Raw genomic sequence first — 26687 nt, 5'->3', positions numbered from 1 at the left:
ACCCCATATGGGCCTTCTCAAAATGTTATTAAAACGATTGCTGACTTTATGTCCGGAGGCTGTCATTGTCATTGCTTTCATTCTATAAAAGGACACTCCATGCAAATCGATGCCCGCGAAAACATACCGCCACATAAAACGAAACAAAACCATTCTATCAAGAAGGTGCAATGTACATTATTATCCTGCATCTTCCGGCACATGCTTGAATGGTCCTGTCTTTATTATGTAGACTTGTGTTGAAGTGTCCACACAGAGAGCTGACGTGTGTCTGATGCTGGCCTGGAAATGGAAAATCTATCTGTTCCAACAGATATCATTTCTATATTCCTCCATACCCTCCTTTTACCTTTTTATTACTGCAGTACAAGAGCAAGCTTTGACACAAATAATGTCACCAAGTCGGTATGTTTGAAGAATCACACAAAGGAACTTTTATGTGTGGGGGTGTCGTAGAGAAATGAGTCGACCAAAGTGGTTTTACAGAAAGAGGACATGTTTAAGAACAAGCTACAGCACATAACACCGATCAGGACTCTGAGTCGTTTAGAATAGAAACCTGTTTATGCTGCTCGGCTGATGTAAAGACTCTATGAACCATATTCCTCCTGGCAAGTCGATTCCGGTGATCAAAGAGACGATCACTTGAGGAGGACATAAGACCCGTGAGCTGAAAGTAGTCAAAGGACGTTTAACAGGATGTTTAATATATCAGTGAAACGGTACATTATAAGAAGGTTATAATGATAAGAATGATAAGAACCCTCCATTGGGTTCTCAGGAGGGAACGATTGAATTCAATTGGTTTTTTTTTAGTGCATAGGCACTCCGGAGCAGTTACTGTTGCTGGTTGTTGTCTGATTTAAATTTAAATCACAATGACATGCACTTTTAAAAGGTGATGCATGAACAACTTCAGGGGAACAGGGGTTTACATCTTGTTAAGCTATTCTGATCTTGCGTTTCTTTGATTTAACATCTTATCATTGTTATTTGTAGGCCTACTCACACTGGCTTTGGATGAACTGTATTCCCCATACCCTCCACAAGATGGCAGGAGTGTGTAGTTGTCAAGGTGTATTTGTCATTACTGGTACAGGCAGCTAAATGCACTTGCATTTCTGTGGTAACACAAACATAACGAGAACAATACTAATATATAAACATACTAGAATAATGTACTACCGGTATAAGAAAAGATAGTAGACAAGTATAGTCCTACAGTAGCAGCAGTGGGGGTGATGGCTTTGTGTCTGGGTGCACCAATAACCCTAAGCATGGTGGATGGATGGCAAAAATGTATAAATAATTTATCCCAGTCTTTCGAAGCGCATTTTTAAGATTTTAATTTACTCAGATCTTGCCTATCACATTTGACAAACATGATCAAATGTCGGCTAATTCAAATAAATCAGTCTTTTCTTTTCCCTCCCGACTTTGTAGGCTATTCATTTGTAAATTAATTCTGAGCTATAATTAATCCCAAATGGAATTTGTATCATTTGATTTCTATGATTGAAATCTCTTCAGTATAAGCTGTGTGCACTGTGGTCCAATGATAAGGAGGTTCTGTAGTTTAGACCAATGGTTCAAGGGGTCCTTGGGAGGCTTCCAGCAGGTCTGTAAATCCGAGAGTGAACAAATGGAACCACTATGGTTCCATTTGTTCACTCTCAGAGCTAAAGTAACCCAGGATTACTAGGTTGGGGCTCTAGAAAACAATCATATTAATTATAACGATAATAATAATATAAATGGGGGTCCCTGGCTTAATGTAGGTCAAACTGCAGGTCCTTGAAATGAAAAAGTAGTTGAATCACTGGTTTAGATCATGAACCACAGTCATGGCTTCATGAATTTAAGGCTGGGGGTTGTGAATATGTGATGGACATTTGTGAAGGTTATTTCTCTGTGATTTATTTTTATTTGATAACACAGGAGAGAGAGTGTCGTCTTATGAATACACAGTAGAATATGGGGTTATTGTAACTCTTGAGAGTCACAGTATGTGTCCATTTTTACACTCCCATCCCATATTGTGTGCAAATATTAATCTACGCATCATTTTGTGATCTTTGATACTCCTACAGTATACTGTAGCAATATATATGAAGGTGTTCTTTGTATACCCATAATGAAACTTGGCTTTTGTTTGTGCACTTTTCTCTCTTGTGTCGTGTCTAAGATGTGTATCATTGAAACAGTCTGGGTTTTTCAATTTGATTTGCCGTACAGTAGCTGCACACCAACAGCAGCGCACATAAAAGTAATAAACTGGCGCAAGAAACTGAGAGAAAATGGCATGGAAGATCACAGGGAAGAATAACTAAAAAAGAAAAAAGAAGAAGAATGAAATTAACATTAAAACCAGGCTGAGTTGTTCTACTGGCGCAAACCTCCCCCCACTTCACCACCAAAAAGGAAAAAACATTTGGGATTTCTTTTTTCTTTTTTGAATCGTGGTATTGAGCTGGAGGGCTGAAGCGGAGAGAGAGAGAGAGAGAGAGTCTGGGCTGAATAAAAACGGGATAGAGAGAAAAGTGAGCGAGGGGCCGGGCGGGGAGGTGGGGGTGGGGGTGGGGGTAGTGTACTGTTCTGCTTGTGAACCTTTCATCTTTCTCATTAGAGCCAGAGCAGCGGGGGCCGTCAAGAAGGGAGCCCAAGGAATTGGGGATGGAAGTGACGGAGCCACAGTCCTCTGCACATCAGGAGACTGTGGTGGGGGGCTTAAGAAAAACATCCTACTCAAGTACAAGTACTGTTACTTGACTTGCGTATTACTCAAGTAGAATGAAGATTACTTGCATTGAAAATGACTCTTTTGAAGGCTATTCTTAACCACACAATCCCTACGTCCCTGTTCTGGTTGAGAACATTCTGTACAAATAGCTGATCTGCAAGCTCACACCATGTCACATTGGGTGAGCATCTACCTTTTATAAAGAAAGGTTCAGATCCAATTTCAATAGAATCCCCTCCCGAATGGCTCCTTCCTATACTGTAGGCTACTCTCACGTTGGGGGAAACGGTGGCCTAAACCTCCGTCTCCTCCGCAGTCTCCCTCCAGGCTCCCAGTCCCAATCTACCTCACCTCTAGAACTCCTCCTCCTCCCCGTTCATTCTGGTCGCCCCCTCACATCAGTGCACGCCTCCATCCGTTCCCCCCTCTGGGATTCAGAAGAATAAACTCTTATCTCGGCCCACCTTATCCTCCCAGCCTCCTAACATTGAGTGGTGGAGGGGGAGTGAGGGAGTGGGCCTGCTGTCTTTAGTGAGCAGGATGGCAGCAGGGCCAACGCTGATGAGCTTCCATCTGGGGGAGGCTGATTAAAAGTAATGCATGAGAAACAGACTGCACTGCTCCATGATAAAAGCATTTCAGAGCCGCGGCTCAATAGAATTGGGTGGCCCAGGAATGTGCGTGCATGTGTTAGTTATACTTGTCGTTGTACAGTGTGAGAAAGACATCATTTGTGAGGACAAATGTCCTGGTCATCATAAAAATGTGTTGTCCATACTGTACAACTGTGTGATTGTAGTTAATATAGCGTGTATGTGTTCGTACATGTGTCCCTGGCAGCCTTTGCTGGTGCGCAGAATGACTCTAGTTAGCTAGTATTTTAGCCTAATCAATGACAGACATATGCCTTGATTATGAAATTGAATCAATACAGGAAGGATCACTGTCCTGCACGCTGCAGAAGGTTGAGATCAGCCCTCAGAAATATGACAGAAGCCTCCCTTACTGGGTGGGGCTTTTCTTACCCATCCCCTACTGGGCAGGGTTTTTCTTTATTATTACATGCGCGACTTGCGCGTATCTACTAGAGCCTGGAAAACCATTCTGGCAGCCAGCTCGTAGCATTGCTCGTTAGTCAATAGACTTCCTGGGTTCGAACCCTGCTTATGCCACTATTTTTGTGCCAACCGCAAACGTCGTCCGACATACATGGCCGGTTGAGACTGACGCGACGGAGTCCGACATACATGACCGGTTAAGATTGAGGTTAGGATTTGAGGTAGGGTTAGTAATGTCCGACAAACAGTACATACCACCGAGTCTACGCTACGGGTTTGAATCCGCCACAGGCCTCTGGGTGGTCAAGCATTCATAATGCCACAGTTGGCCTTGTTCACGAAGCCAGGCAGGTAAGGCAATCTATGTCGCTGCACTAGAGGTTCTATATGTGCTGGTCGGCAGGGGGTGTTGAACGGGAGGATTAGGGTGTTTCTCCACATCCCGGTGTGGGCTCTTCACTGGCAGGTGAGCCCGTAAAGGTAGCAGTGACAAGACTATACAGATGTGGGGAATTTGTGAATACGCATGACTGGTTGTTGATTATTAAGGTTAAAGGTTATAGGGTCATAATCACGGTCAAGGTCAAAATCGAGGACGGGCGGGAAGATTGATTCATATTAGGGTTATTAAGTTCAGACTTCAGAGTCAAAATGGAGTGACAAAACAAGAGAAGCTGTTGCAGGCAGGGGCTTGTACCCCCAGATGTTTAATTTTCAGCATGGCTTCATTTCACATTTATAATTCTTATTCCTGAACTGGTTGAGTGCACCATAATGCACAAATCCCATAATTCCACTATACCTTTTTAAGCTCTGCTTCAAACACAAAATGCACGAGAAGGACCCATTCTCTGATGCTGCTGCCTTAGAAAAGCAGAAGTTAACTCCACAGTCCACACAGTGGCCTGGCACAATTTGGCTTTGGAAGTTTGACGCACAGCAGTGGAATCGGTACAACTGGTGCGTGTAGGACAAAAGAAAGTGCCTAATTAAAAGTAATTTGCTTTGAGCAGTTGGCGTTAGGATCCACTAATAAGAAAATAACCACAAATGTACGGTAACCATGGCAATTAGACATAATGTTGCAGGAGAGACAGATGTTTGATTGTGTTGTTCAGCAAGTGTGCTTCTCAAAGATCAAGATGGACTGACATCCTGGTAGGAGGAGCCTAGCTGCTGTGGGGAGTCTGGGCCAGATTTATACTTGGATGCACACGGTGGTGGTGGAGGGAGAATTACTCACACTTTTACATGAAGTGAAAGTATCAATACACTGCAATGGTAGACGTACTCCGTTACAAGTAAAGGTCGACTCAGCGGTCCAGTAGACGGTCCAGGCTTAGAGTACCAAAAGTAGAAAGTACTCGCTATGGAGAATGTCGCGTTTCACAAGTTTTCAAATGTATACAAATCTTTTGAAAATGGCCGTAATACATAAGGCTGAACATAGGGCTGAAGTGGTTGTTAACCCATTTAGGCCTGAGGCCGATTCTAAAACCGCCTCTAAATCCTGACTTAAGTTTTCTGGAAAAACTTCAAATATGTATATAGCAGCATCAACATTTTTACATTTTTTAATACTGTACATACTGTACAGAACCCCAAAATGGGTTCCCGGCCTGAGGGGGTAAAACACCAAAAGGGGTTCCCGCCCAGAATGGGTATGTTTTGTAAAAAAATAAGTAAATCTAGAAAGTAACTAAAGTTTTCAAATAATTGTAGTGGAGTAGAAGTACAACATTTGCCTCTGAGATGTAGTGGAATAGAAGTAAAAGTACTGAAAATTGGAAATAAAGTAAAACTAAATTTGCCAAATTTTTGGTCAAAAAGTACAGTACTTGAGTAAATGTACTTTACTTTACCCCACTGCTTGGATGCACGTCGTGTTGCAAACCTAACGAGCCTAATCAATGGCAGTTTCTACGTAGCCCTTGACAGTAAAGTTAAATCAATACAGGATTCCTGTCGTGCTCATAACATTGTCAAGTGCTCAGGGTGGCACACATATATAAGATGTGCTATTTTCCCTTTGTGACACAAGTCACAATTGTACCAAAATAACAAAAAACCTATACTGCTGTTGTTTTGATCTATCTAGGATGTTTTGTCTAGGATACATTTATAGTGTATTTATTGGTGATGTTTTTTTTCAAAAAAAGATATGATACAAAATAATTACATATACCCAACACGTAAGTTAGGTCTTAATAATCATATCAGTGAGCAAAACATTGCTCTTAATGCTCTTATAACGAAAGGTTAAACTCCAAATAAAAAGGAACCAATTAGTAAAAAAAGACATCTGCTTCATTATTGGTGGAAGATGGACTGAATTTGTCTTTGATACCATTTATTAAAAGGTGTTAAATGTATATGTAAACTCAACGTAAATGACAAACAGCAGGTGAGTCAGTGAGAACAGACGTGTGTAGGGATGAATCAATTGACACAACTAAATTGGGGAAAAAAGGGGTAAAAAAATCCAAGCAAAAAAGAAGACAAATGCATTGTTTAATTTGAATTAATTCATATAAAAGGGGTTATCTTTTGTATCTGATTTTTGCATTATTAAACTCTTGTCTGAGGTTAAAGAGTATTTTAAACCATACCTGTTCCATTGCAGAATGCAAAAGAAAGGTAAGACAAGGTAGGGGGGTGGGTTGAACTCAAATCAATGACATCATGAGCAGGTCTGTGTCTATGTGCTGTACATCAAGGACGTTCAGGACACACCGTTCAGTTCCACATGGCTGTTAATGAGCCCTGGTGCCAAGAAGCACAGTGGGATGTACAGTACTACTTTGTTTTACATTAAAACAACTCTGGGATATAGGCTTTCATATTTTCAACCTCTCCCTGTTAAATTAGGGGAGAAGAAACAGCTTTGAACATTGCTGAAGTGGGAGCAAAGCCCCAGATGGAACTTTGATCACAATGAAGACAGCAAGTTAGACTTTTCCTTTTCACTCTGGGACCCCAGTTTTTAAGTTGGCTGTCGAATTAGTATTTTATTTGGCTATAGTTGCTTAATATGCTTGTCTAGGTTCTAGGACACTCTTACCCTAACAATTAGAGGCTAATGCCTAATACATTCTCCATCATACGATGCAAGAACAGCGGATCCATGAGCTCACAACGCATTGCAGATGTGACGCATTGTGAGCTTACAGATTGGCTATTTTCAGTACGTGACACCGTTGTACGACAAAGTATAAATCATGCAGAGTCAGTCAGAGCTAACGATGGACACATTTGGAAAATCAATGACGCTGTTCTGGATACTCTTTCTTTGGTTAAACCTACATTGACTGCATTATACAGACAATTAGAGGAGGGCAACTGATCAATAATGGGGTCCTCTTCTGTGGATGTCGCTGGTTAGGCAGAAAGAAATGGTCTCCGATATCCATCACCATCATCCGTTGAAAAATGAACCCCTCTATACAGCAGCAACTGCACTTCTTGAATTATGAACTATGAAGAGAATTAAACATGCATATTTAATCGGATAGGAACATGATCACATCCACCTCTTTAATGAATGCACGCAGGAGATCTGAGGGCGTGTGCGGGTTTCAGAACATAGCCCGCTGCGGCCTACAGAAAGTGAGACAAAAAAAAGGAGAACTCATCTTTATTCAACATGGCTCATTGGGAATAACCCTCTAGCAGGACTCCCCCCCCCCCCCCACACACACACACACACACACACACACACACACACACACACACACACACACACACACTGCAGATGATTGCATGGATTCTGCCTTTCTGGGAGTTTGGGTCATGCACACGTTCCTATAGCAACGTAGCAGGGAAAGATAGCCGATGCCTAGAAGTTGACTTGTTTTAATTGCCCTCTACTTGTGGTGATTTTTACTTTATTTCACTGGTTCTCAGCATCAGGTTCGGGGACCACCAGGGGTCCAGATGGACCCTTAAACTGATCTGTAACTCTGTGGCCCAAACCTCCATTCATACCAACTGATTGACTGACCCCAAGGCCTTTCCTCTACTGCCACCATCGAGCCAAAATGTCATGTTTGCACACAGGATATCTCCTAATCTAATAATCTATTAGGCAGATTGCAACTTGAATCATACTGATTATGGTGACTATGTGGCATTTCTTCTAGCGCCACACTTTAGCCAACATAGTTGGGTGTAAAGAGCAGCACCAGCCTGGCCCTCTAGGCACGTCTAGCAGGGCTTTGTTTATACTCCCTGTTCCGAGACACCAAATCCATCCACACAAGCACACACATAAGTGTATGTCAACAGACAACAAACGCTCGCGCTCTCTCTCTCTCTCTCGCTCTCTCTCTCTCTCTCTCTCTCTCTCTCTGTGTGTGTGTGTGTGTGTGTGTGTGTGTGTGTCTGCGTGTCAGTCACAACATAGGATTAGACATGTTAGAATGAGTGAGTGATGTACAATACAATAATATACATCTGATGACCATGCCACATTTAGCTGGGTAATTGTGTTTTACTAGTGTAGGAAGGGGAGTTGAGAATAAAACGTTTGTGCTGTCAAAAGTAGATGAATTGTCAAAACCTCAAGGACAAAAAAAGGAGACCAAAAGATAGAAAACACATTCATCATCTGACTCTGACACTGACTAAACAAATGGCCCGGCTGTTAGTCAAGGTTATTTTTAAAGACCGTATACCCCTAAAATAACCCGTACTGTACACATCTATAGATACGTCCCTGACCCCGTGGCCAGCCACCCATGCCCTCTGAAGCGCTGCCAATGTCATTTGTCACGTAATAAGCATATTCCACTGTAAGGCACGCAGAGACCAACCAACTGAGACTGGGTCAACAGGACCACTCCTCCTCACCTTGTCTCTTTCTTGTATGACAGATGGTCGATTTTGGTCAAATCCAACAGAAAATTAAGCGGAAAACAATTTCCCCACGTTTGAATGCAATGACCTCAGAACATACAGCCCTGCAGCAAAGGAACCATCCCCCACCTATACCTCCCACTGAGCATTTACAGGTAATTCGCGTCTACACTGAGCAAACACAATTGTACAACTGTCTCTGGAGAGTTGGACAAGGGGCCCACAGCCCTAAGCACCATCCAATGTCGCGACTCGTGTGACGTGCTGTGAGCTTGTAGATGGGCTAATATTGGTGTATTAGTAGCCTATATAAATCAGGCATCAGGCGCCGCTTGGAATTGTGGATCCTGTGACAGCCTATTCTACAATAATACAAATTTTATAAATGTATATGAAAACCAATGTATAACTGATGAAATCGTGTCAGTGTGACCCACATTTTAAGCCACCGTTTTGTCAGTAAAGATTAACGGTGATCGACTGTAGGTCAGCTGGCATCGTCCCTAGGGAGAGGACAGGACAACGGCACTATGATATAGGGTAATATTATGAGGGTTTTAAATCTTTACTTAAGACTCACTTCTTCTCCTTGGCTTTTAATCACATCTGAGCCTATCTTGTTAATTTCATTTTACGTGTAGCCTACGGTATGTATGTTTTGAATGTATGTCGCCAGTGGGCACACATTTGTTGTATACATTGATGCTTTGTTTTCATCTGTACAGCACTTTTGTCAACCATAGCCAGAACATTCTTTTTTAATGGGCATTGCTAGCGAACCATGCAGGCTAGTAAAGATCCCCTTTTCAGAATGAGTTTTGACACAAAGAAAGATGGGTTTCTGTACCGGTGGTTCTCAAACATTTTCATGTCAAGGACCACCAAATTCAGGTGCACGGTGGCGCAGTCGGTAGTGCTGTCGCCTCACAGCTAAGGTCCTGGGTTCGATTCCTGCTGGGGACGCTGTGGGCACTATGAGTGTGTTCTCTCCTCCGTGTCATCAGTGCCCATGCATCAGTGCCCATACCCTGGGTGGTGTTGGCAAAAGGGCCTTTATGTGTGGAGTTTGCATGTTCTCCCCGTGAAACTCTCACAAAAATCATGCAGTAATCCTGTTCTCTATAGTCTATACTGCCTCACTCTGGTCAGCCTGATGGAGGGGAAAGGAACTGGTTGGAATAACGTGTTCCTTCCACGCACTACGTCCAATCGGGGAAACTCCCCCCTGTGTGAAAAGAAGCGGCTTGGAATACTCATGCACAGACGGAAGCATGAGGTCAGTCCGTTGCTCTTCCCAGGTTGGCAGAGGGAGTGTAGCGCCCAGGATTAGATAATTAGATAATTTAGATAATTGACACTGGGTGAAAAAGTAAGCTTGCAGATCAGCTATTTTCAAATAGTTAACGTGGCTAAACTGATTTGGTGCTATATTAATTTAGTTGGGAACCTCCTGGAACCTCTTCAACGATCCCCCACTCAATCAGATGGGACTGTGCACACCTCCATTGCTGGACTTGGGGAAAAAATAAATAAAAGAGGGATTTATTTCTCACCTACTCATACAGGTACAAGCAGGGAATGTTGGGAAATGTTGGGAGTGGATAGACTTTGGAACATTACCAAAAAGAGACTCCAACCATTTATCATAGTCTTCTCTCATTGCACACCAGTGTGCAATGACGCGTCAGCAGTCTGGCAGACCGGAACGATATATTTTGTTTCCTGGTCGTTTCATGTTGACTCAAGTTCAAGTTCACTCACAATCGATCGATGCACACACAATACAGCGAGTAGCCTCATTGCAGTCAAATACATTTTGTACTCAACAGTGTGAACCTGCGTGTATGCGTGCATGCATGTGTTTGTTGCTTTATTAATCACTGTTAGACATTTCCTGGTTCGAAATGTTAAATCGAACACTTTGTTGTCCTTGAACGTTATCAGGAGTAGATGCAATGTCAACAGTTAAATACAATTTGCTAGAGGGCCTTCATCTTTGTGGCAGAATCATAAATATAACATGAATTGAATATCTGAGGCTCTTGTGTCTCCAACTGCTGGTCATTAGTTAGCACTTTCACATGGAAATGACCTCCTGTGACCTCAAGGGTAATCACAGCCTCACAAAATGTGACACCCTAAACCTATAGAGACCTCAGGCATTCAGGGGGTGTCAATGTTATCCATATAGTCTGGGTTTAAAATAAGGCACTTTAACACCCATTCCCACGAAAATGTCTTCTTGCTTCAAATGGTAAAGAGTGTAGCAGAAATGGAATGATATTGCAGAATTACATTTGAGTTTCTGTCTCTGTAATCTGTATGCTTGAAAGTTGAAGCTGTATAGCAGAACTATCCTGGAGAAGTTTAGAGCAGCAATAACTTTCTGCTGGCGACTGTTGAGTGACAACACAGCATAGAGCTGTAGATGCAACGTGTCCATGGAGTCACTTTTAACGATTCAATCAGAAACCACTAACAAGTCACTAGTGGCTCTTTTCAACTACGAAGGGTAGCCCAACCTTCCATAACCTGGAACGTTGCAGAACATAGAAAGTCCAAAGTCCAGTTTTTTTAATTTACATTTTCCATTACAACCAGAACAACCCCTAAAGGGAGAGGTACTGTAGTCTACATCATAATTATTTTTCTTTCTTTTTTTTTAATTTACAAGCTCACAACGTGTCACTTTGCGATGCGTTATGAGCCTGTAGATCTGCTGTTTTTGAAAAATCTACTTCCTGAGCAGGACCCAAATTAGCTCCTCATGAGCTTATCTGAAACCAAGCTGTAGCGTGTGGAACAAACCCAGACTCTGTGAAATACGTTTCATGGTAGGCCTGGCCAGTGGCCACGCTTCAATTATAGTGCTTGTAGTGCATGTCTGCGCCGTCTTTTGATATCGTGCTTCTCAGAGAAACACAGGTGGATCACAAGATGTTCAGACAAGTTCATGGCAAAAACCAGTAGCGACATTATCAACTATTGTTCTATTGTTCAAATCAGTGTGGGTTTCTCAAGATTTCTCAAGGTCTATTTTTGAATGTTCTCAAGCCTACTGGCAACAAATATCATGTTCTGTTATCTCAAGCCTGCTCACATACCTGGGTGTGGATATGGTGTTTGTTGACAAATGACCTCAGCCATACGTCATGTTCATTGGGTCTTCATGTGACATTGTGGTATGTTGTGGAGTGGCCTCAAGGGCAGTTGGTAACCAATAGCCACTTTAGCCAGTGGTCCATGTCTGCAGTGCTGTGCGATAATTCCAGAGTTATGTAAGTGTATTAATTTGCAACAAAGTGTAAAAATTGACCTGAGACAGTTGTTATTTTTTTTTTACGCTACAAAATGGTCAAGTGTGGCCTGGTGTACAGTACATTGCTGGAGAGTCACCGCTGAAATGTTGCTCAAACTAGCCGCGCTGAACATGAATGAGTAGGGTAGGGTTAGATAACACAGTGAAATGAATGGCAAGAAATTGTTTTTCTTCCTCTCACGAAATGGAGCAGGAATTATGGGGAGAGAGAAGGGGAGTGGGAATGGTGAAACAAAAACATGATTGATTTATCTTCAATCGTCATTGGAATGCAAGTTGAGGCTATTTTGTAGCTCATCACGTCAGTCTGGCAGCGACAAGTGTCTAGCATTAGTGTGTAGCCTCATGTCGCTGCTTCCATTGAAAACTACTTTGATGGTGTTGCTGTATCACCGATAGTGTGAACACGTCCTGACAAACCGTCCAGTTCCCTTTCATAATGTTGTTTTTTTTCCCTCGTTTTTCTTTCTTTCTAGACCTGTTCCAGACAGCTGCACTCATCCTATAGTCCTCTATTCTTCTGTTCTTTTCACAGCCCCATCTTATTACAGCTGCCCGCATTCCTTCAAACCCACTGTGGTAAAAGAGGCTCTCTGACACCCATTTGCACATCCAACCATCCCTCATACAGTCAAATAGTCTCCCTTTCTGCCAAATGTACACCTCACAAAACATTCAAGTAACCAATTTCAAGTAGCCTATACTCTCGTTACTGTAATTGAGAAGCGTTTTTTTTTTGTACATTTACAGAAATAATGTACCTTCTATATTTCTGGTTTCACTGTAGCTTGTTTTGTACTTTTGTACATGTTAAGGATTCCAGAAGCCACGGTTCTGCTGCTATTACCCAGTCAGGAGGAGATTCTATTGAAGTTGGCTTTGAACCTCTTTTCTTTGAGAGATCTTTCTCATAAATAAAATATGGTCAGATCTATTGAGGGCATCGCTGAGTTGGAGATGGATTGGTTGGCAGGGCTGTGTTGTTCATATTGCACTGGTTACATGAAGATGCCTCTACAGTAACTGTTATTATATTTAAGCCAAGTAACAGTACGTCTACTAAATTTAAACCCTGGCTATCCCATTCTGACCGGGAACCCGTTTTGGTGTTAGCATCATGTTATGCTTTAGCTATTGAAAAATAGCAGATCTACAAGCTCATAGCGCGCCACCGAGTGGCGCGCTACGAGCTTGTAGGTCTGCTATTTTTGAAAAATCGAAGAACGACTGACATTTTTAGAATCTGATCTCAGGTCAGAATGGGTTCATCAGACCAGTGTGTGTCCAGTGGAAACCTCGTATGGATCTGATCTCAGGTCAGAATGGGCTATATACTGTACTTCATGGACCGGGGTGACGGGGTCCCCCAGGATTCTATACTTTGTCATCTCCTTTTTCCCCCTGTACACTAAAGTGTCTTTACTGGAAATAGCCAGTCAACAAGCTCACAACGCATTGCTTTCACCTTGTGTTGTTGTGGATAGTTTGCAGATCTTCGCCGAATGTTCGCCAGTTATGATATGCCCAGCATAGGGACGGTAGGGTTAAGATATTCGAACCAAAGTCTTTCCACCTCTGATCATGTCCCTCGCAAAAGAGAGGTTTTCAGTCAAACATTCTACTTTTGTTGTGGTCCTCATGGTGTACCACTTGTGTATTCACACGACAGTCATTTTCTCACCAAGAAAAAAACAACTCTGTACTTAAGCCATTGAGGAGATTATACGTTATGACTGTCTGAAGACAAATATGACCAAGAAGGAAAATAACAAGGGGAAATACTGGAAGCCGCAGACAAAATGAAGACAACGTGGAAAATGTTGTTAGATACATGATGTATTCATTATTCAAAATATTCACAGTGCTAAACACTAAAGCTATATGTAAAGCTCATAATATTGAGTGTATTGTATAACATGCGCTTTTACTTTTTTTTTTTTTTACAAGACCACTGGGAGTTCAGATAGCACCTGGGGTGTTCAGTCAGATTTACTGGGTGCGATTGTTGACGATGGGAACAACTGGTACCTCAGGCCTCTAATGCATGGGTTCTCAAAGTGGGGTCACAGGGGGTTTCCAGCAAATGTGTTAATAATATATACTGTATAGCACCACAATAATTTTAGCCATATTATTTGAATACTTTGGCTATTCAAGAATAGCAGATCTACAAGCTCACAGCATGTCCCTTTGGTCCGTGCTGCAGCTTGTACATCAGCTATTTTTGAAACGTTTTTGAAATATACCGTGTTTGGATTTTTTTTAAATAATTTTATTAACGCAAATCTTCTCTTCTGGGGGTCCCTGGCACAAAACCTTTTCAGATCGGGGTTCGCGGGCCAAGTACAATTTGGGGGTTCTCGGCACAAAAAAGGTTTTTCTCTAAAGCAGGGGTTCGAATTCGAAAACCTTTTCTGTTTAAAGACCCAAAAGGGAAATCTAATGTCTCCCTGCATGGGACCCAAACATACACAGAAACTTGATGAATGAACCGTGCACTTAAAGGTCTGTATACACACCAGGAGCGTTTATTCTGTGCGATTATACGATTATTATAACAAGTCACTATGCATTTTGGGGAGTGAGGGTGTGCTGAATGAGGCGATAAAGCGCCGTAATGATTTTTAAAGACAAAGTCGCAGGCCGTGCCGCGATGTGACACGTTGTGAGCTTGTAGATCTTCTTCTTTACATTAATGGAAAAATGATAATTTTTGTATTGATTTTTGAAATAATGGAGTTTTCTCTTCATAAAAATGGGTCCCAATTCCCATTGTTTGGGAAACACAGTTCTAAAAAACAAAAACACAGTTTGTACTGAAATCAAAAACTATAGTTTCTCATATCAGTGTGTGTGTGTGTGTGTGTGTGTGTGTGTGTGTGTGTGTGTGTGTGTGTGTGTGTGTGTGTGTGTGTGTGTGTGTGTGTGTGTGTGTGTGTGTGTGTGTGTGTGTGTGTGTGTGTGTGTGTGTGTGTGTGTGTGTGTGTGTGTGTGTGTGTGTGTGTGAGAAAAGCTACTCGGGTGGTAAGAAAATCATTAAAAATACATAGTTTTTATGTTGTCATGCCCTTGCACTATTTTGCAGAGTGGGCCAGTGAAAAGCACCCCCGCTGAAGAACAGCTGAGCTGTAATTGCTTTTCTCGGTCCATGTGCACAGGGCCAAAACAACCAAATGGTTTGCCCTTGTCCTGTGTGCGGGGATGGGGGGCTCTAAACTGCCTTATCAGAGTTGCCTGGAGGCAACTCACGCCCTCGTTGTGTAAATGAACTATCACAGGGACCACGGAACACATGTAGACATCTAAGAAGTAGGACCAGGGGTTAGTCGTCCATGAATTCTGTTCTGTGTATTTTTGCCAAGAAATATGAACGTCTGAAATATCTCACAACATTTTACGTGGTCTTGCTTTAGTACTGAAGTACTGTATACTGTAGTCTTCTAAGTGGAAAACTGGATCTCTGGAATTCCTGTGGAACGCTTTGAGGTACAAATATACTTCATCGTACAATAAATAGCCAATCTACAAGCCGATATATACATGATGTGATGCGTTTAGTTTGTGAGTTGTAAGTAGTAGTAGTAGTAGTAGTTTTTTATGTTTGAAGGTTTTCTTCTATAATTACATGCCCAAAATAGGGACGCCAGGGTTAATATGGTTCTTAAATTAATCCTGGATTTTACTGTGTGGAAAGACTTTTATGGTGGTCTCCCATCACACTGATATTTCAGCTTGTGTTTTGTTATTTTTTATTAGGCTACATTACTTGTTTGTTAGTTTCCTACCTAAATTAATTTGTGCAGCTCTGGGTACTTGAAAATGCATATGATGTAGAACAAACGTCTCAAACCACAGACCATGTGAACGTAGTTCAGGGCATTTTCACTCTACGCCGGGGCCCTCCGGGCGTTTAGGAACAACTCTATTTTCACTCTCTCTGTAATGAGAAGAGAAAATTGATAATGACCGCTTTGAGAAGGTGCAGTGTAATATGATCACAGAAGAGGGAAAAAATGAATGTGAAGCATGGATGTGTCTACCGATGATTAAGAGGTGCCGTGACCCAATTTTTATGCAGTATATTTGGGGACAATTGGCCACCTGGGTCCCCCTTTGGTAAGGGCCTGCCTCTCCATCTTCAAACCCATGCTAGTTATTGTGTCGGGTGTAGGCCCGGCCCCTCCCTCCCTTACTATAGCCTAATTTATACTTTATCGCACGAAGGTGTCACTCACCAAAAGTACCCAATCTACAAGCTCACAACCCGGTGCATCCTTGAAGTGTTGTGAGCTTGGAGATCGACAAACGATAAATCCGGTTGAACTCTCCCCCTTTTTTTATCCCTCCTTCCATCCATCCAACAAGACGCTGATGTGTCTGAGGGCTGAGGTGCACCGCCGTGATTCATTAGTTAATTATGGCGTCCTGTGGCCATGGTAACGCTTCTTCTGGGGAGGTCAGAGTGGTGTTGACGGTCCCCTTCAGGGCAGACCTTGTCACTGGGGCTGACTAATGGAGGTGGAGTCATTACCCCTCCCCCATAAGCCACCGGAGGGCCCCCTGTCTTTCCCCCCCATTCATTCACTCTTAACAGACCTGCTCGCTTGCACACACACACACGCGCGCGCACGCATGCGCGTGCGCACACACTATGGTGAAGTGGTTCTAGATCACGTGGTTGTAATCTAATAAAATTAAATTAAGGGGAACATTTCGGACAGTTCTTTGAAATGTGGCAAGTTCCATCCTTTGTATTTCCCCTCTGCCCGGATTCGGTTTGGATTTCATGGTGAATAAAATGGTAATCACTATAGCGGGGTGGACTGGACTGGGCCTGCATTCACTCTAGTAGATGAATCAAAATGGTAATAAAAATAACCCATTGAATAATGATCAATACTCAAAAGGGAATATCCATAAATGCGCCGACCAACCTACAGTCGGAAGAATGAAATGTTTGATTTTCATTCCAGGGAGGCATGCAAAATAAATCAACTCGGTTAATTTACTGCTCAATATGGTATGGTATGCACAATAAATATGGAAGCTAATGGTAGTGAACGATAATAATATATACAAATACATGCAGTACAGTGTACATACAAATATCTCAACACAAAAAGTGAAAACTGAACTGAATTGCAATAAATTGACAATTCTTACCACGTACAAACATGAAAAGGAAGGGAATTAATTAACAAGCAGGCCTCATCAAAGGCGAAGAAAGAGTCTTGCAGTGTGTGTGTGTACTGTACTTGTAGAGAGAGTGGGAGAGATGTTTGGCTTTTCGTCTTCCTGTGTTTGGTAGTGAGACCGGTGGGCAGAAGAGACAGTGTACATTGTATCAATGCTGTTCCTGATTTCAAAGGGTCTGACTTGCTTTCCTTACAGCAGAGCAGACTGCAGAGGACAGCACGTTCCATGATTAACTCCCTGCACTGACCATGGCCATGTCTCAAGGTTACCTAGCACTCTCATGTGTTACCGTAACATGCGGCGCTTAATAAGGTCACGCCGACCCCAAGCCCATTTGTTGGATCAACCACCCACCCACCCACCAAATAACCTCAATGCCTGTACAGGACAAATCTGGAGAGATCTGGGGATGGAGGAAGATCTTGACAGTCGTCTTCTGATCTTAAAGGGACACTTCACCCTTTTTGCAAAAAAATATATGTTAATGACGTTTAGAAGCTTTAGAACACTTTCCTGGGAGTCTTTATGTGTGTAATATGTGGTTTTAGATATTTTAGATTGTAGCAGTGAGCCTGTTGTCTCTGATGTCATGGACACTGGGCTCACTTCCTTCCTGGACTACATGTTGTCTCAGTAAGACAGCTCTCCCCCCTATCCACAAGGTGCACCAATGCACCAATTAATTATGGGAATTGTAGTCCAGGAAGGTAGTGAGACCAGTGTCCATGACATCAGAGACAACAGGCTCACTGCTACAATCTAAAATATCTAAAACCACATATTACACCCATAAATACCCCCAGGAAAGTGATCTAAAGCTTCTAAACGTCATTAACATATATTTTTTTGCAAAAAGGGTGAAGTGTCCCTTTAAGCGTCGTTTCACTCAGCATGCAAGCGAGCAGATTTTTTTGGTGTGCTGATTGTGTCCTGGCTGTCACAACACAAGGCCACCAGCTATGACTGTCAATAGCTTCCAGCCGACACAAAAGCTAGAGCAAGGAACACGGTAGCACATGGAGCTGGAAAGGCACCAGGCCGACAGTTGGCCAACAACAGCAGGGGGTCACAGGGTTGGTCAACAGTGATCCATTCAAAAAATTGCCACTGAACACACTGGGATTTAAACCACATTATTTTGAGAGCCTAATTTATTATTAGACCTGTACGTGTCCGTCAGCCACCAGGAACGATACACAATGAACATCGTGAATGCATACCCCTCCCTAGTATGCAATACCCGGTATATCCGTTGTCATAACACCCATTTTAACTGTCTTGTCTTGTCTTGTCTTGTCTTGTCCTGTCTGTCTGTCTGTGTCCCGTTTGTGCCCATATATAGAGATGATATCTGACTGTCTGCCTGTATTCCTTTTATGCCCATAGAGCTCTCTATATCTGTCTGTCCTGTCTGAGGGGGAGGGGGGGGTCGTTTGTCGAAGGTCCTTGTGCAGTGGTGGGGCATAGTTTTTTGATTTGACTAATCCTGAACTTAACTGATCTGACAGAATTGACCCGTTGTGAAACATTTTAGTGTAGCGGTGTCTGATCAGAGACACCTGTCCATCTTCATGTTGTCCAAACAACACAACCATGTTTTTATTCCAATGTTGTCTGGTTCTTCCAGTGATCTATAAGCACTCTTCTCATTTGTGAAAAAGAAAAATAAATAACGAAAAGAAAAGAAAAAGAGACCTTCCCCATGGGAGTTTCTCCCAGAGACTGGCAGAGCTTGTTTCTATGGTAATGATGCCATGTTTTGAGATTTTCACCTTTACAGCCACTGGTTCTCGTCTTGGCTGCGTCTGACACCCCTGTGGTGACACACTCTGCTCCCAATCTGGGTTGAATCTCACCCCAGGCAAAGTGGACGTCGTGGATACTGAAGCTAATCAAACCAGTTCTGGTTCAAGGGGCTTATAGCTGGTGGAAGCAGCCAGTTGGTGTGTGTTTCATGGGTTCATGGGACTGGTTAGGCTGTGGTGGTTTCAAGTCTACATGCTTGTCAATGCCATCTATCTTCTAGTTAACCACTTAAAGGCAAATCATTATTTTAAATTAAACTAATGTGAATAAATAGTACACCTGCCTATAGGTTATACGTTGGCATTCTCAAAAAAGGAAACAAAAAGAAGAAAGTATACTTAGATCCTCGCCAGGGATTTGTGGCATTTTGTGCAAAATGGCCCCACTCCTGCAAACCTTAGAAGCCAATCTGATCCCCCTAGTAAATTTGATAACGATTACCATGGACACACTTCCTAGACACTGCACCTGCTTTGACGTATAGCAAATGTTTCTCTAGTTTTTTATTAGTGTAGGCCTATTAGCACATTTTGTTGCTGAGTTTTTAGCCTTTATTGGTCATGAGACATTGTTTGTCCTTGAGCTTCTTAGTAGTGGGTACTGTGTCTGTACCTGTTTGTCTTGTATTTGTCGTTACTGGCAGAGCTGTGTAACATTTTTTGCCTCTTCTCTTGGCCAGTTCACACTTGTAAAAGAGACTTTAGTCTCAATGTGGCTTTTACTGGTTAAATAAAGGTTAAATAAAAATCAAATCAAATAAATCGTAGCCAACCGGTTTGGTTTGATCACATGACTGAATAATATATAGCCTATAACTAATACTTTTAGTTAGAATATATATCTTATAACTAATAATTTTAGTAATGAGGACGGGAAAAATGTATGGTATTGGTGCCATTTTTGAGGAAATTGGCACTGTGATTGGACGGAACAATTTGAATGGCTGGCTTATACTGACAAGGAAAGACAATAGAGGACGTCAGCTCCAGAGAGAGAGAGAGAAAAGACAGACAGACAGACAGACAGATTTAAGAAAATGAGCAGTTACAAATGGTGCTTAATCATGATTCATTCATTATTAAGCTGCGATTAATCTAATTAAAATCTGAGTAGACACATGAGTTCTCCTTTAAAATCAATTTTTAGTTAATTTTCCCACCCCAATTTCACATATTTCATTTTCTTGAGGAGCATGAATTAAAGTTCCACCATTCACATTTCTTCCCCGCCCAGAATCCGCTTGGATTTCATGCTGAATGATGTGGTAGTCACTTTAGAGGGGTGCATGGAATGGATCAGGATCTGTTCCGATTCACTCTAGTAATTTTTTTTTTTTTAAGATTTCTTTTTGCGGCTTACGCCTTTTATTGGTTTTTTGAAGGGACAGACAGTAGGCTGACAGGAAACGGGAGAGAGATGGGGGAAGACATGCAGTAAAGGCCGTGTCGGGCTCGGGAGTCGAACCCGCGGCACACTGCGACTGGATTACCAGTCGGGTGCCCAGACGGTTACGCCACCGCCTGGGCCATCACTCTAGTAAATTAATCAAAATGGAAATAACCCAATGACGATCAATGCTCCAAAGGAATTAACCATAAACGCACAGACCAATACGAATAATGAAATGTTTGATTTCCTTTAAGGGTCATACAAAATAAATCATTTGGATTCCTATAGAGCTCGTAGTTTTCATGAAATATGGAAGCTAATGATTGATAAAATATTATAATTAAAGATGGAGTGCCATAGTTTTGTATTTTTCTGTCTATTAACATAGTTAACATTAACACTAAAATCATCCCCTACCCTAACCCCTCCCCCATTATCATGGGTGGGTGGTGCTAAGGTGAAAACCAGGTAACTGGTGAGTGTGGCCACATAAAAATAAAAATCACACCTGTGTGAACCGAGTGTTGCAACTCACCCCCCCTCCTCCCCTCTCTATCTCTCTCATTAGCAGGCAACACTAACAGTCTCTCTCTCTCTCTGTTTCTGCATGGCACAACAGCGCCCCTACTGGTACTCATACTGGTGCTCATTAACACATACATACATAGGTGAAGACATACATAGGTGTACACGGGCATTGCTGGTTGAAGGAGTGGTTGCACCACTCAAAAACTAAATTGTAACACTTTCTGTACACTTTTTCTTTTAAACAATCTTCCTCCAGTATAATCATAGTACCTGATGATCATGTTTTGGGCCCTGTCCAGAGCCCGTGCAGAGGCCTTTTGTGGAGGTTCTGGACAACCGTGGGTCCGACCGACTCGACACCAGGCACTGCACTCCCTGTGGGGAGAACGGTTCTCGAGTTACGTGGATTACAGCCGTACACACGTACGTACAGACAGACGTACAGAGACATTTAGATTATAACATTACACACAACTGTTCCTGAAGAAACAGGCTTTCTTAGTTGGTAGCCACTAGCCAGTATAGTTGTTTAGAGTGACAGCAGGGTCATGATGGTGCCTCCTTGGCGGGGTCACTATAGCCAGTAGCCACAGGCAGTTGGCTGCAGTGGATGATGCGCTGCTTCCCAGGCACCAGCGTTGACTTCAGCTGTTGCTGGGGAGGGGTCGGGTGTCTGGCCCTTGGGGACAGTGCTGGGGCCCCCCGTGGACACTGCTTCTACCCAAACCACTGGATCTCATATAGGATATTTCCTGCTGTCCTCAAAGGACACTTGTATGTCGCCTAGGGGAGCCTTCTGTGTCCCTTCGCCTAATTGTCATCAGATTCATGTTCAGGTGCTAGTGTAGCAAGATGCCACTACCCACCGCTGTGGCTTGGTTCCTCTGCCAAAGGCACACGGTCAAGATGATCAAACATATACATTTATTATAATGTGGCAAGACGTTACAAGCCAGAGCAGATAGAATTGTGTCATAACGAGCCAAATGCCAAGTTTCTGCCTCCTAGCCGCCAACATCCTTCAAGTTTGTAAAAATGTATGAAGGTTTTAGCAGAAGTCTGAAGTCACTGTATATTAGAAGCATGGTTTTCTACACTCAGCTTGACATGTGGTTCTATTCCTCCCTCAACATCCGTTTCTCTTGGATGGGACACTCGGGGGATTAACCATTAACTATACTCTACTTAGATTCCCCAATGGCAGCTTTACTCTGCTTGGATCAAACCGTAATCCCTGCATACAGCACATGAGAACCACTGACTGTACTGTATATTAATTATCTCTGCCACACGACACGTGTGTGTGTGTGTGTGTGTGTGTGTGTGTGTGTGTGTGTGTGTGTGTGTGTGTGTGTGTGTGTGTGTGTGTGTGTGTGTGTGTGTGTGTGTGTGTGTGTGTGTGTGTGTGTGTGTGTGTGTGTGTGTGTGTGTGTGTGTGTGTGTGTGTGTGTGTGTGTGTGTGTTGAGATGATGAGGCGGTGGATCTCTTTAACCATGTTCAACTCACAATTAAACACACCGCTATCCACACACAGAACTATAATAACCTCTGATGTCATGATTTCTGAGGAAATTAAACCAAAAGTTAGTCTGCACTGAGTATAATGGGTTAATGGCACAGCAAGGAGTTCAACTGGACCAAGAACAGTTCTGCTGTTCTGTCTGTATGGACTGAAGTGACACAGCTACTGTCTGGGCTGTATTAATTAAAGGCTGTTGGCATCAGGCGGATCAGAAGGGACTCCACAATGCAGAGAGATCTTTAACCCAAGATCAGTTCTGAAGAAAAGCAACATGTTGGCTGAGGTAGTGAAGAGAGACTGCAGAAGACAGGACTGTTCCTCCTGAGCACTGACCTGGAGATGTGGCCTGTGAAAGCTGCGAAAACTTCAGTGTCTGGTGGTGTCTTACTGTGACGCTCACCTCTAGCCTCATTTTCAATCTTCTGCCTTTAAAAGAGTAGTTCACTCAAAAAGATGTTCTATCATATCACACAGCCTATGAACTTGAAGCCTTGAATTCATACAGATTTTTGTTTCGTTTTTGAGGCCTTCCTAAGCCAATAATTTGTTGACTGTCCTCACTAATAATCATCATAAAATGCCACATTTCTTTCCTACTCAGTCTGTGTCTCATTGGAGGGCTGTGGGCAGTTCAGAAACCTGTCCACCAGTGACATCATCAATGGTGAATCCAAGCTAATAGAAACTGCAGGCTTTCTAGTCCTGAAAAGTTGCAATGCGAAAATGGAAGCCATCATTCTCACAATAATAAAAATCTAAACATTTTTGTAAAAAATAATTGCCTAACGATGATGTCACTGGTGTACGGGTGTTTAAATGGGTTAACAATAACACACAGTGTAGAAAGGAACAGATGGAAGGGGAGGATCCTGACCTTGAGAAGCAGCCCACGCAGTGTTATCACAAAACCGTTTCTGATAACATTTTAGGTGAGAAATAAACCATTCAGTTTCTAAAAATGGCTCCATATTAACATTTAAATTAAAACGATTAGTTTAAAAGATTGTTCAGAATATTCAGTTTGTCTGCAATGTAACCTGTGAACATCCTCAACTCCACTTTGGGAGCATGGACCAGTAAACCATTGAACTAAAGTCTGACCTCATGACAGGTTTTGATTGATTGATTGATTTATTGATTTATTGGATACCATATTTTAAACAAGTTGCAAACGGTAAGCACAATTACAGTATGCTAAAAGGATATCACAATCCTTTTAAAATTATATAGAAATACTTACCATGGTTTCATCCTTTAATGTGGCCTCCTCCAGAATGCTGTCATATTTTTTATTATACAAAAGAATCTCCATCTATAGCCTAACCTCCAATCCAGAAGTTAACCTACAGTACTTTGCAGCATGGGGTCCCATAGTGGGGGTGGGGCTATGGGACCCCAGTGGGGGTATGTTCCCTCAGCACTACGCTCATTCTGTAGCTCCGAGATGAGGTCACACCCCATGGGCCCCTCCCACCGCAGTTCAGAAATGGCACATGTTTCCACAAGGAACGCTTCTTACCCTTTTCTGCACAATGAATCCAAAAAGTGAACGGACAAAAATCTTTTACACTAATTCAAACTTAGGATCGGTCGAAAGTAGAATTAGATTTTCCGACTGACTTCGGTTCACGCACGCGCACACGCACGACTTCCTGGAAGCGGCTGACTAGACAACCGCTGTAAACGCTCGTGTAACATGGATTTTCTTGGCCGATCCTAAGTTTTAATTAGTGTAAAAGCTTTTTGGCCCATTGTGGAGAAAAGGGTAAGAAGCGTGGAAACACCGTTTCTGAACCGCAGTGGGAGGGGCCCAGGGTGTGACCTCATCTCGGAGCTACAGAATGAGCGTAGGGATAGAGGGCACATATGGGGCTAGGGGTCCCACAGCTAAAAGAACATCAGTGATTACAAGATTCCATGGCTTTCTTTCATGTCAATATGGAGAATATGTTCTGAAAGCCTTTGAAAGAGTCCATGAAGGCCAATGAGCTGCAGGCCATTGCAATAAAGATAAGAAGGATCTCTGTCCAAGAATAATCATTACTTGCAGAGACAGGATGCCAGAACATGATGCTGTCACTTTTACATGATATATTTCTCTAATGTAAAGGAATCTCTTCCTCATATATAAATCTTGACAAGACGGAATTCTGTCATAAATTCTTCACTTTGAAATATCACCACCAGACCAGTATAACCAGGGTTTGATTTGCTGGGGGGGGACACCCATGCTTCCTCTTTTGATATCCCTGCCTCTGGTCATTCGTTTTTATGGCCGGTGGGGATAGGCTTCCTGCTTCTGGTCACAAAACATTTTTTTTAGGTAGACCACACCAATGCAACTCATTCAGTTGCATTGGTGTGGTCTACCTTAAAAACAGTTTTGTCCAGCCTGGGCTGTGATTCAGCGGCCCCTGGCTGGGAGTCCAGTCTGGCAGTGTACCGCGGGTTCGACTCCCGATCACGACGGTCTTTACTGCGTGTCCAGGGGCCCCCAGAAGCAAAGATTTGAGTTTAAAAGGTTTGCTTTAAAGTAATATATATCAAACATTTCCACACATTTTCATAATCTTTCGTAGCAGATCTTCGGGCCGCGCTATGAGCTTGTATATCTGCTATTTTTTAATAGCCAACAATGTGCTACACACAAATCTAAACTGACAAATAATGGGCCGGTGCAGGTCAGTGCAAAAATATATAAAAGCCTGCTGCAAATAGCCGACTTGTTCCTTTTAAACGCCCAGGGTCAAAATCGATTTGCGTATTGAACACCCGAGCTAATATTTGGAAATCTGATTCTGAACAAATACAGCAAATATGCTGTCAATCATCACTGCTCTCAATATTTAATACTTGTGTGAGAGTAAAGTATGCCATCCACCTGTGCTTTGCTTTTTTCCCTCAGATCAACCATTTAGAAGAACATCTGAAAAGGAGACAGACAAGTGGAATCCCAGGAAAGGTCACGGATGGGAGTTCCCTCCAAGGCTAGCTAAAAACATAAAGGTAGGTTTTAAACAAGTGTTCAAAACCTACTATTACTAATGTATCTTGCCTGTTGCCTTAGCAGGGTGGGTGACCTACATAAAAAACAATATTTTCATATAATATATGAAAGTATATTTTTTTATATTTGTGAATATTATTCACAAATAATAATGATATGCAATAAGATGCAATATCAACCATGTAACCACTTAAGCTCTATACTTACTGTTCTCACTCTGGGAACTTCTTGGAACTCATGTAAGACAAACAGCAAAAATGGCCGACAATGCGTAAAATACACCATTCCGCCTCAATGTGACCAGGCTTTATACTTATCATCATCAGAAGCAAGGGAAGATATAACCTCATTGTCAGCTCTGTAGCAGTGGCCGGCAAACTGTGTTCTTCTGGATCGGACTAGTGAAGAAACACGGGGAAGGTTGCCGTTAGATTAGTCGATGGGTGGCTCTTCCAAGACAGATTTTGCGCTCTCATTAGAAGGTGGGTGCCATCCAACTGTTTCTCTAGTTTCTTTGAAATTGTCCATGTCTCTGAGCTCAATGGTCTTCCTAAATATTTTTACTTACTAAGCTGGGATGACCAGATCTTATGCATGTCATTGCAGGCTGACCAGGCCATACCCTTCCTAGTTTGAAAGTCCTTTTGGGAAGAAGATATGAACCCAAATAATTGTAGTCATCAACCTGTTTCAGAGGAGTGTTGTTAAGAGTTTTTGTTTACACTTATATAGAGGGGGCTGTCCCACCATGTCATGAGGCTGTGACATTAGTTAGTTTGACTCTTCTTCTGTAGAACACCAATATGCCTGTGAAATTTTCTGTCACTCAGAACTGCTCGGTTCATTTTATTGTGTGGAGAGAGTTCTTTGTTCTTCTGCCAGCTGACAGGCGTTGCCGATGCCATGCACTGTAAAATGATCAGAGATTTTACTGTATTGTACCAAAGATGGAGTGTTGTCACTCTATAAAGGGTAATAGTTGGATCAGATGATCTACATATTACAAGGGCTTAAGAACATATCTAACCTTATAGTTCATTTATTCTGTCCTGCCTCTCTTCGCTGTAGCCTATGTCTTAAAAATGACATGATTCTTCTAATTATAAATTCTGCAGTACCCATAAAGTAAAAGGGGCCACCGTGATTATACCAATACAATGATTTTTTTGTGTTTTTGTTGATCACAACAAGTCTTAGACTATCTTATACTCTTACTGTATCTGTATTCTGCATACAATGTCAAACGCCATTGTTTAGGTCTGCTTAC

At 42.4% G+C, this 26687-nt stretch overlaps 1 protein-coding gene across 1 annotated transcript in view; it reads left to right on the top strand.

Annotated features, from left to right (window-relative positions):
- The window catches only part of LOC308327281 (transmembrane protein 120A-A-like), a 43123-nt gene that overhangs the window by 15138 nt on the left and 1298 nt on the right, over positions 1-26687 (top strand). Inside the window, exon 12 of the mRNA XM_080780582.1 lies at positions 25319-25419. Within this exon, the coding sequence (XP_080636708.1) occupies positions 25319-25405 (87 nt within the window). The 3' untranslated portion in view covers positions 25406-25419. The remainder of the gene's footprint in view (positions 1-25318; positions 25420-26687) is intronic.

This window comes from Protomyctophum bolini (assembly GCF_963924005.1).
Source record: "Protomyctophum bolini genome assembly, chromosome: 13".
Taxonomy (NCBI): Eukaryota; Metazoa; Chordata; class Actinopteri; order Myctophiformes; family Myctophidae; genus Protomyctophum; species Protomyctophum bolini.
Note: the sequence above shows the minus strand (reverse complement) of the source record. Positions and strands in the feature narration are given on the sequence as shown.